The sequence below is a fragment of the Liolophura sinensis genome, chromosome 12 (assembly GCF_032854445.1).
Source record: "Liolophura sinensis isolate JHLJ2023 chromosome 12, CUHK_Ljap_v2, whole genome shotgun sequence".
Lineage (NCBI taxonomy): Eukaryota > Metazoa > Mollusca > Polyplacophora > Chitonida > Chitonidae > Liolophura > Liolophura sinensis.
The window spans coordinates 27,371,682-27,383,357 of NC_088306.1; the positions used below are offsets into that span (position 1 = coordinate 27,371,682).

Here is an 11,676-nt window from a genome sequence, read left to right on the forward strand (position 1 = left end):
ATAAGCAAATCAATGGTGCAGACATAATAGCTTTGATCCAGGAATGATTTCTCAGAAAAACAAAATGAAAAAAAAAAAAAAAAAACATCATACCTTTAAACTTGTCATAAAATTCCTGCCTTTTCACAATTTACCCATTTTCCAAAAATTCCAGTCACAGTAAATCCACTCTTTTGTACGGCATCCACTACAGTTATTTCGGTGGTAACTTCCAGCACACAATCGCTTCAGGCTTCCAGCTTATGTATGGTCAAGAGAAACCCATTTCCAGTGTAGTGTATAAACTGACATTCCCAGTACAAATTCTAACCATGATCTACAGGTATAATCAAATGCTAAGGAAGTTTAATAAACATTATTCATGTAATATAACCTGAAGACTGACATATCCATAATGACTGAAATGTAATTAACTGCTCTAATCAATCGCTCATTTGCAGGACATATAAATACAGTTTAGTTTCATTATGCTTCAGTGAATTCTCATTATTAGTGTCTAATGATGTGTTCTTTAATAACTGGCAATGTGGAAAGACTTTACAGCAGAAATAGATACCTACTCTATTTGATCTAAAAATTTGCCCCAAAGGGTGCATTTTAGAAATATGTATTTATTTATTTGACTGGTGTATTACGCCATACTCAAGAATAGCTTACTACTACAGCGGTGACCAGCATTATGGTGGGAGGAAATCAAGGCGGGAACCCACAACCATCCACAGGTTGCTGCCAGACCATCCCCAGATTGAACTTTGAGAGGTAAATAAAGGTCTTAAAATATTTCTTTGGACGCCAAAGTTCACACTTTCTTTGTCAGAAAACTTCCAAACAAACTTGAAAACACCTTTTAAACATCAAATGAACTTTAAAAATGATTCAAAATACGACACTTAGTCATGTGCTTTTTATGTTAAAATACAGTACTTGTAATTTTCCTTGTACTTTGTTGATTAGTTTCCAGATTCTATTAACAATGGATGTCTTCATGGTCAACATATTATACGCTTTACTACATTTGAAAAACATGGTCAAAGAAAGCCATTCACTTTTATAATGGTTAATACTGATTTCTCTTCAAAGCAATATGAATATGAATTAAAATAAAAATTTTTTAACCCTATCTGGAAAGTAAGAAATGCTAGCTACATGTACATAAGGAATAAATCTGGTGCACATGTACTGAAGTACATCAATATCTGTTGGCAAAAGGTCCACTCCATATTCCCCAAGATTCACAAGCTTTATTAAAACCTTAACTTTTGAAACTGTTTTTTACTGTCATGTTTATAACATTGATCCTTTTGCATACAGCACATTTAGCACAATGCTTTACTTTAAAAAATGCATCGGAATTTAAAACAAAAGGGAAATCTGAATAGATACTTTTAATTGACTTTATTTTTCTCTCAGTGTTGGCCTTAACTCTAGCAAGACAGACGCTGAAGCCTATTGATGTGTAATAATTATATTAATACATGGTAATTCAAAACTGCTGTGTTATCAGTTAACCTTATTTATTTATTTGGCATATTATGAGTCACTCACAAATTAATACAGAGTTAATTAATCCTTCGTTACTTATTTCAAATATGACAGCAATGCTAAACATGAGTACGATAAACTGCAAGCACAGTATTTTACATTACCTGTAGTGTAAACATGTAAGCACACTGTTTTATATTACATGTAGCGTAAACACACACTATTTAATATTACCTGTCGTGTAAACATGTATGTATCTACATCTACCAGAAATATTTATGCATCCTTTATTCATTATCTAAGATTCCTTCCTAAAATGAAATTAATTAAACCAACTGATAATGTCTAACCATCCAAATCTGAATAAAACATCCAAAGACCGTGTAGGCTACATATAATTTGTATAGGATGAACTCATCAGCTTGATAAAAACATGGGTGGGTACTCCATTTGTGACATGCATTCTGAATGAGTTTTTTGTGTTTATTATTTATCAGTTAACTATGTAGCAAATTGTAAACAGCTATGATAGTTACACTATCAATAATACACAAATAAATCTGGAGTAGCACACCATAGCAATATCTGCATGCTGGTAAAGGAGCACTAGTAAATCTGGAGTAGCACACCATAGCAATATCTGCATGCTGGTACAGGAGCACTAGTAAATCTGGAGTAGCACACCATAGCAATATCTGCATGCTGGTACAGGAGCACTAGTAAATCTGGAGTAGCACACCATAGCAATATCTGCATGCTGGTACAGGAGCACTAGTAAATCTGGAGTAGCACACCATAGCAATATCTGCATGCTGGTACAGGTGCACTAGTAAATCTGGAGTAGCTCACCATAGCAATATCTGCATGCTGGTACAGGAGCACTAGTAAATCTGGAGTAGCACACCATAGCAATATCTGCATGCTGGTACAGGAGCACTAGTGAATCTGGAGTAGCACACCATAGCAATATCTGCATGCTGGTACAGGAGCACTAGTAAATCTGGAGTAGCTCACCATAGCAATATCTGCATGCTGGTACAGGAGCACTAGTAAATCTGGAGTAGCACACCATAGCAATATCTGCATGCTGGTACAGGTGCACTAGTAAATCTGGAGTAGCTCACCATAGCAATATCTGCATGCTGGTACAGGAGCACTAGTGAATCTGGAGTAGCTCACCATAGCAATATCTGCATGCTGGTACAGGAGCACTGGTGAAATGTTATCTGTTCATATCAGTACATGTACCGGTGCTTTAGGAGTTGTCATTAGCTAACTTTTTCAAAAAGGGATATTGAATAGGCTATATATTTCAAATTCTCTTGTCTTTTGAGGAATACACAAAATAAACAAAAAAAATAAACTGAGGTTGAAAAATAATGAATGTAAGCATCAAGTCCAACATTCCTATACCCAGCTTTAAACATGTCTTTAAACATGTCTTCACATGATACAATTACACATGATAGGCAGCTACACCCATTATACAGCTTTTCTAGGTATATACATGTAGAAATGTAACTTCTGTCAGACTGTGGCCATATTCATAAATCTTCATAAATCCATTTCCTTGAAACTTATGACATACCCTAATTGCTCCACCTTTACAACCTCCTCTGCAGCCAATATTTTGAAACACTCTGAGAGAACTAATTAGGGGGTAGAGAAATAGTTTGCACAGTTTTATGAAGCCTGCATCTTTAGTGACATAAACAAATCGTTTTAGTGTCATTTTCATAATAATTATATGCATAAATTCCACCAAAAATAAGTGATTCTGATGTTGAAAAAGGTTGAAGATTTACAGTCAATATGGTCTATGTTTTAATGCCACAAAACATGTATGACTTGTGAGAATGGACAGGCACAAACTGATTTAAGAGAGCGAGTCCTTGCTTATAGTGCAGTGTCAAAGAACATTTAATGTTCAAAAGTGTGCACATTTCTGCTCTTGCGTGTGCACCAACATTCATAATAAGAGCCATTCAGCTTTATATGTATGATGAAGGCATGAACGAACAGTAGTTTTACCTGTACAAATAGGACTAACATGTTCCAGATGAATGACTTTACAATATTGTCAAGCTTCACTAATTACAGGTAAGCTGATTTACCTGTCAGAGATGAATCACAGTGTCACCTGTACATGAGAGTAACCATGTCACCACTATTAAATACACCTAATGTCATAAAGTTTTGATAAAAAAAAGTACATTTAAGTGGCAAATAAAACGCCATCAAATATTATTTCTGGCGGTGAAATTTACATTATTCTGGTACTGGATATGATCCTACCTACCAAACAAACCTAAAAACATCTTTCTGAAGCACACAGAGTCAGAATTAGGAGACAGGATTAAATCAATCATTGATGTAGTCAAAAATGAAAGAGACGGTGGAAATGCAGCAACTGGGACGTTAGAGGTTAGTGCACAGTAGCACAGGCATATTGTACTGTGCAGTACTTAGAGTGCAGAGATTTGGGGTGCCACATGTACATGGTTTTAGTGTACGTGTAAAAGTTCATCTCTGATCAGGGTACTGGAGCAACTTGGGATAACAGAACATGGCAACAGGCCATTAAGTATACATTTATTTGATTGATGTTCTATGCCGTACTGAAGAATATTTCACTGAAATGCAGGCGGCCAGTATTGTGGTGTGAGGGAGACATGACTATCTGTAGGTTGCTTGCACACCTGCCGACGTACAACCGGAATTGCGCATGCATGTCAACCTATAGATGTACGTTATTAATGGTTTTGATGATTCAGAAAAAGTATAAAATGTCAAAGGAGAGCGGAAATCAAAACATAAACTATTAAACAATTATCCAGTTTACTTCCAGTACCTGATGCTGAAGGAATGTCAACCATGGGGCTGACTATACAAAAAGCATGAAGTTTAAATGGAACCATAGCTTCCCATATGTTTTGAGAGTCAGGAGGGGGGGTGGGGGGTGGGGGGGAGGTAGGTAAGAAGGAGAAACACAGTTTCAACTTCTGTAAGACAAAACTGGATATGATCAAGGAGAAATCACCTTATAATCCAATGTCTCAAATGCATTTCACTGAGTAGAAAAAATTAATATCAAGAAAACAAATAAATACATAAATGGAACTACACGTACATTTCGAGACAGTATTTAATGGTTTTTAATCTGACATACACTTCACGTTAGTGATATATCTGACAATAAAAACTGACTGGTTGAGGGTTGGGGGTGATGGAAGATTACTTTCTGGGACACATCTTCTGTCAGATTCCCCCATGCATCCCAGAGCCTTCCTACAGCCTATGCCAGACATCTACAATGTACTTGCATCCACCTAAGCCAGCCTCTTACCCAGGAACTTCAACACTTGTACCACAGGAAGTAAGGCCCCATTTTTTTTTTTATTTGTCTGCTTCCATGCACCATACAGAAAATTGAATCAAAATGTGGTAATTTTTTTATGCCAGATATTTCTTGGGTGTACAGTATATACATGTACAAATATACATTCTTCACTTGTTTTTTTTTGCACACATAGGTGTTTTTTACACATGACATTAGCTTTATTGCATCATAAGTAAGTCTGGTTTGGTTTGGATTGTGGAAGTTCTAACTGCCAAGCAGGGGCCGCTTTAACAAAACGTCATACGTCATATTTCACAAACTTTATTTGTAAAAGATGCCGTCTGTGTTTTGTTATAGCGCCATGAAGTGCTGTGAATTACCCAGAAATATATGAAAAAGTTTTGTGAAATCTGGCCCTAGTCTATGACAAAAAGTTTCCAGCCCAAGAAAGTTATTTTTCTAGCATATATACAGTTTATTTCCCATCATCTTTTCATGCTACCTTCTTCTTCCCAAATATATGGAATGTGAAACTGCACTCCCTGAAGCACACCAATACCTTCAAATTATATTTTCGATGGCAACTTTTAATGCCTGTTTTCGTACTAAGAATTAAATCAAATATCACAAAAAAAGTCTTCAGTGGCCCTAAAATATAATTGATGGGAATAATGCAAACAGTGTCACTTGAAAAATGTGAAACACAAGCTGAAATACGGTAATTTGGAACATAACCGTGACATGACAGTCTTCGGTTATGTACTCATACAAGATCATGACATTATCCCTCTCCACTGAAATATACGGAGCCATGAAAGTCACACGGTTAGAAACAAAAATGTAAAAACAAAAAAACAAAAAAAAAAAACACAACTTTCAAGTTTCAGTATGTTTTTTTAAAATAAGTTGTTCGCATGACTTAGTAAAGATCTTGTGCACGTGACATAATGAAAATCTTGACGGCACAAGAGAACTGACCAATAGAAATGCAAAATTATGCTGTCCGAACAAGATCTTTGTAAAGTCATACTGTAGCAATTATGTCGTGCTCTCGAGATCTTTATTAAGTTGTGCGCATGACATTTTTATTAAGACGTGTGCACAAGACCTTCATTAAGTCATGCGCAGGAGATCTTCATTAAATTCAGTTGCTTTTTTTAATTAAAATTTTATTCTAACCATATCACTTTCACGGCTCCGTAGAAATACATATACCACAAGCATGAAAGAAGCATTTCTGCAAAGGTCACAATTGCCTCGGAAGCCAAAAATATTTTTTCAGAGGCCACCTTGTCTACTGACATTATTGCTGTTACACATGATAACATTAAATTTGGATGAGTCGATTAACTGCATACGCTATCAGTTATCTGCAACTCCAAGCCTCGAAATAATGTTTATGCTGATGCAGAACTTAATGGCAAATCTTTCAGAGCTTCACATTATTAAAATGGTTCCAATATTAGTCGCAACAGACAGACCCTTTCAAAATATCATCTTGTGCTGGACATTGTCCTTGTCCTGCTGCCTACTGCCAGGTTGGAACTCCTAAAACTAAGTACAAAAAAAAAAAAAAGCACACATCATTCGCAGAGAACTTTATTACTCTAATATAAAATTCACAGTGCTCTTCCACTAACGTTTATCCATGAATTCCAAGCACTGAATTGCTGGCATATTTAACCCTTAACTTTGGGCAACTTTGAGGCCCTTTGGCCTCCTAGCATGCTTGTAATTAAACCCTGCAAAGATATGGCATTGACATACACTGTTGATTAATTCATTGGGGGTGGTTACTGGTTAGACTATCAGGCTGGCTTGGCTCTTTTTTTTTTTTAAATGTCACACAAACATGGGTATGGTTTATAACAAGTAAGCAATGCTACCAGGTTTAAAAGTTAATGTTGCACAAGTTCAATAGTTCAGATTCCACAGCCTGTAAGTCCACAGAATCCAACAGATCAATGGGTTCATACACATTATGGTTTAGATCTCAAATTTTATATATTGACAGCTCAGCATGAAAACAAGTTGTATATCAATAAAGGCATTTTAAAGATTTCCTTGCATTAAAAAAACATGTTAAATGATATCCCTCTGAGAATGTGTTTCTTTTTGCTGGCATCCCTGTCAAACCACAGATGACCTACGGTGGCAGTTGTGTATGTGGTTAACCATAAACAAGTGAAAATAAAACCCGTTACCAAAGACCATAGAAATCTATCTCATCTACATTGTAATTCATTAACCTTTTCACCCATAAAAGTGAAACTCAGAATTCATCTCCCGCACTTATACAATTTAACTTGTTTTAACCATTTTTCTCCACATTACTGTAATTCATCAACCTTTTTACACCAAAAAGGTTAACTCAGAATTCAACTTAGGCACCTATAACTTAGGCACCTATAACTTAGGCACCTATATAGTTTCACTTGACTACATTTTTATCCCTATTACCTTAATTAATCTTCCGCTTCACACAAAAAAGAGGAACTCTAAATTAAACTAGAAGCACATACATGTGTGTAGTTTGACTTTGGACACAAAACTACATTGGCTTGCTCGACTTCACAAAAAGTGCAGTTTTATCCTTCTAGAAATCACACTGGATCAAAATATTCCTGCATAAACACTGTGCAGACATGTTAAAAGGTGGAGGCAACAGGGTAGTATCTATTCATATGTACAGGTATTATTTCATGGTTCCTACCTCAAAGTTTTCACCATACGTGGGAAGGCCCAGCAGCAACCTGTGGATGGTCGTGGGTTTCCCCCGGGCTGTGCCCGGTTTCCTCCCACTATAATGTTGGCTGCTGTCGTATAAGTGAAATATTCTTCAGTACGACGTAAAACAATAATCAAATAAATCAAAGTTTTCAAAACCTGCAGATGGTTGTGGGTTCCCCCCAGATTCTGCCCCGCTTCCTCCCACCTTAATGCTGGCCACCATTGTATAAGTGAAATATTCTTGAGTTCGGAGTAAAACGCCAATCAAATAGACAAATAAACAAATAAATCAAAGTTTTCAAGGAGAATATATCCTATTTTTGATGCACTTTCAAGGACAATTTAGATCAAACAGAAACTTGTAAGTGAAGATTCAATGGGTATTACTTTGGTAGATTACTTATATATCCATTTTGCATGTACCAGTAATGATATGTAATACTATATTTATTTCACAATGAATTCTAAGAACTACTGCCAAAATAAACTCTTTTCAAGAAATTTCATGGGTCTTGAAAACCTTTGAACAACAAAATTCAAGAGCATGGACTTTCAAAGATTTCCAGGATCACTGTGTTAGGTGCACATTATGCTTGCATATGTTTTATTCCACCATTTTACATCAGTGTCTGTTCATTTAACATAGTAATGCAGATTAAAATTGATTAAAGATACACTATCGTATGATTCTACTTGGTTTGAGATCAAAATAATATCCATGCATAATATACCTGTAAATGCCAGATGCTGTATAATAAAACAGCCATAAACAGAAAGAAAACAATAATTGCTTGAAGACATATGTACTACATCTAACAAACGTAACAAAGAATATTTGCTAAACTTTTAACTTAGCAATACAATTCTGTACCACCTTCTAACATAGAAACACAGTGCAATGTATCATCAAAGAAATCCAGAAAAGTCATTCTGACCAGGTTCACCTGGTTTATAGTTGCACATAATAGTTACCATGACAATGTAACGCCAACAGCAGTGGTTGCCATGGTAATAATATGTACACATAAGGATACATGTGTACATATTATTTTTGTTAAATGGTTCACAAAATATTTTAAAAGACAAATTGCATCTATTGTTATCTTTTGTTTCACTTTACATTGTTTTGCACATCCATGTAAGAAGGCTCAAGAACTTGGGATGGGGTACCATGCAGGGAAATAAAGAGCCTACAGTATATATACAGCCCCTCCCCGTGCCTCCCTATCCCTCCCTCAGTTTATTAACACCCCCAGGAAGTGAGTCACCTATGTAAGAACATCACAGGCATAGTGTGCTCTGTAGAAATGAATAGCTACCAGGCTTAGAGTTTCAAGAGATGCAGCAATGCAGCTGTTACCAACAGTAAACCAACATTCAAATCCATTCAGCCTTACAGGCACCTACTGTCAAATCACATCAAGTAGGTAAATTCAGATAAAATATTTATAGCAATCTGTCCTCCATACTGAGATAAATAAAATAAAAGCACCGTAACCCTTAATTTTGCAAAGTACTTGACTAATCCCAGAAGTTACTTTTACAAACAACCTTTATGTTTTTTTTTTTATACACCTTACCAATGTTTAGATTTTTAATAATAACTTGTCAAAAGGAATAAAATCTTACCTGACTGAACTCGTTTGGTTTCCGTATCACCACCATCCTCAGCTGCCACTGTTTGTGTCCTAGAAGGGTCAGGATGAGACTGTGTCCCCTGGGGTGCGACCCCCTTTGGGGCACTTCCCTTAGAAGGCTTAGGAATACAACTTGCCCACTGTCCACTGGTACTTGCTTTCTCCAAGCCACTGGTAAGTGTGGTTGGTTTTGTAATGGCCACTTTGGCGTGTCTATTATTATTGGCTTCTACGCTACCTCTGCCACTTTCCGACGACAGCAGTTTGCCTGTTCTCATGCCATCTGGTTTTCTTTTCCCCACCACACATTTAGACTTGGAAGACGTGGAGGAAGTCACAGCAGTCCCCTCGCAAGCGTCTCTGATTTTGGGGTCGACGTCATCGCTTGTCCCGTTAGATAGCGTTGACTGTCGCGAAATGCCAGCACTTATTCCCAACGCTTTGCTTCGAGCTGTCACTTTCGACTGTCTTTTTTGCTCCGGGTTTTTAGCCGACGCCACAGGGTGCCCCGCATATCTTGCCTCACAGTTTGTACCCTGGCTTGATAAACCCTTCCCCCTGGACTTGACTAAACGCTCGGCACTAGGGTCCACTGATGTATTTATGGAGCCTCTCCCAGAGACACTATCACCCTTGTCCGCGCCATCTTTACTATCGCCAAATTCTTCTGGGTAAACATCCCAACCTAAAGAATCCCCACTTCCCCTTTTCTCCGAGAGCTCTGTATCTCCAGGCGTCTCAGTTACGGGCAATTTATCCGAAGTTTTGATGGCTGCGTCACTCGCAGAATCACAGTTTGAATTCGAGTTTTGAATTTCGTCTGCAGCCGGCGATGCCGTTAAAAGGTCAATGCTGTCACATGCGTGCCCGGCGTCTTCCGACTTCGTCTTGGAAGCTGAAGAGCTTTTGCTGCATTTTGATTTGTTTATTATTCTTGCGGGCTTAGCGGAGTTTATCTTACAATTTTGAGTTCCTGGAATGGACTTTCTACTCGAGTAACTTTTCCCCGATGCAGAAGTATCGCTTACACTTTGATCGCGTTTAGAGTTAGTTTCCACGCCGGTCTCTCGAGGCGAGCCAGTTTTCGTCAGACGTACACTTTTGTTTCGACTGGACACCGTACTTCCGGAACAGTATCTGGGCACAGATTTCTGGGCATCACCAGGTGATTTGGAACTGTCGGGCGACTGACAAATCCCAGACTGACTACTTTCAGCTCTAGGGGAAAGCTTTTTTCCACCAGCCGTTATATTTCTAGTACTAGACGTCGCCTTGACCAACAGCGGATTATTTCTCGGTGAAACTTTAGACGTTGGTTTATTAGACGAGGGCTCCGTTTTATCACCTTTGACCAGCGAACCCTTCGTTCTAACCGTATCTTTAGACGGTTCGGCTGATTTCTCTCTGGGTGATGGCGACTTACGGGCAGCGCAGGAAGAGCTACTTACATCGCTTCGGTCCGTCGAACACCCCTCCTTAGCTGCCCTCACCCTGGGGTCTGGTTTGTGTCCACCCGATCTGGGACGGGTTATCTTTAAACGCCCTTGCCCATCAACTGGTTTAACAGCTGATTGTTTAGACATGGTTCTATCTTGTACTCCGATGTCCGTGAGCTCGGACTTGGATGTTAATTTGCTAGAGCGTGGCGATGTTATCTCCTTAATGCCTGCCCCGGCGCGTGAGGAGGCGAGTTTTCGAGCCGGACGGGCATCCATTGAATTCCTGTCAGTCCGTTTCTCACTGTTTGGTGCACAAGACGCTTTCTTCTGCCTACTTTCGCTATCCCGACTGGACGCCGAAGCTGCGGACTGCGATCGACTTCGACTTCCTGATCGATCATTTCCAGCGCAATTATTTCGACATCCATTTACTTTTTTCAGTTTCGATAGTTTTATCTCTGCTGCACGTTCCCGACATTTGCATGTTATCGGCGCTTCCGCGTTTGCTCCGCGCGCACGAGGGACTGTTACTACATCGTGCGTCGCCGTCGTCCCAGCTGATCGCGATGTTGCAGCACGTGCAGATGGTGATCTGTTTTTAGCGTTTACCCCAGGCAGCTTACTACAGGCAGCTTGAGATTCGCTTCCACTCCTGAGTTTTTCAGCTGCCTGCCTCGCCGAACCCAGCCTAGCCTTATTATCTGTCATATTTGTTAGCGTTTTCCAGGCATCCTTTATAGGGCCCTCCCCGTCCGATGCGGCCGAAATGTCAAAGGCATAGTTTACAGGGCTCTCCTCAATACACAGACAAGTAGAACATGTAGCATCGCGCTGATGGTTGATATGGGAGAGAAACAAATACCTCACCTGGTCTTGATCATCAGTTTGTATAGCCAAACATTCGCTGCATTCACAACAGTTCTCTGTTGTTGTTGACATTGAATTATAGGGCACATATTTCACATTGTTTCGCCGCGGGCCAACTCTAGTGCTCTGAGCGTTCCCCGTAGACACGTGCGCAGCGGATTTATCTCCGATACCTGTTGCA

General features: G+C 38.8%; 1 protein-coding gene across 1 annotated transcript in view; it reads right to left on the reverse strand.

Annotated features, from left to right (window-relative positions):
• The window catches only part of LOC135479839 (uncharacterized), a 100,965-nt gene extending 89,289 nt beyond the window's left edge, over window positions 1-11,676 (reverse strand). The window contains 1 exon segment of the mRNA XM_064759743.1: window positions 9,182-11,676. Coding sequence (XP_064615813.1) covers window positions 9,182-11,567 — 2,386 coding nt within the window. The 5' untranslated portion in view covers window positions 11,568-11,676.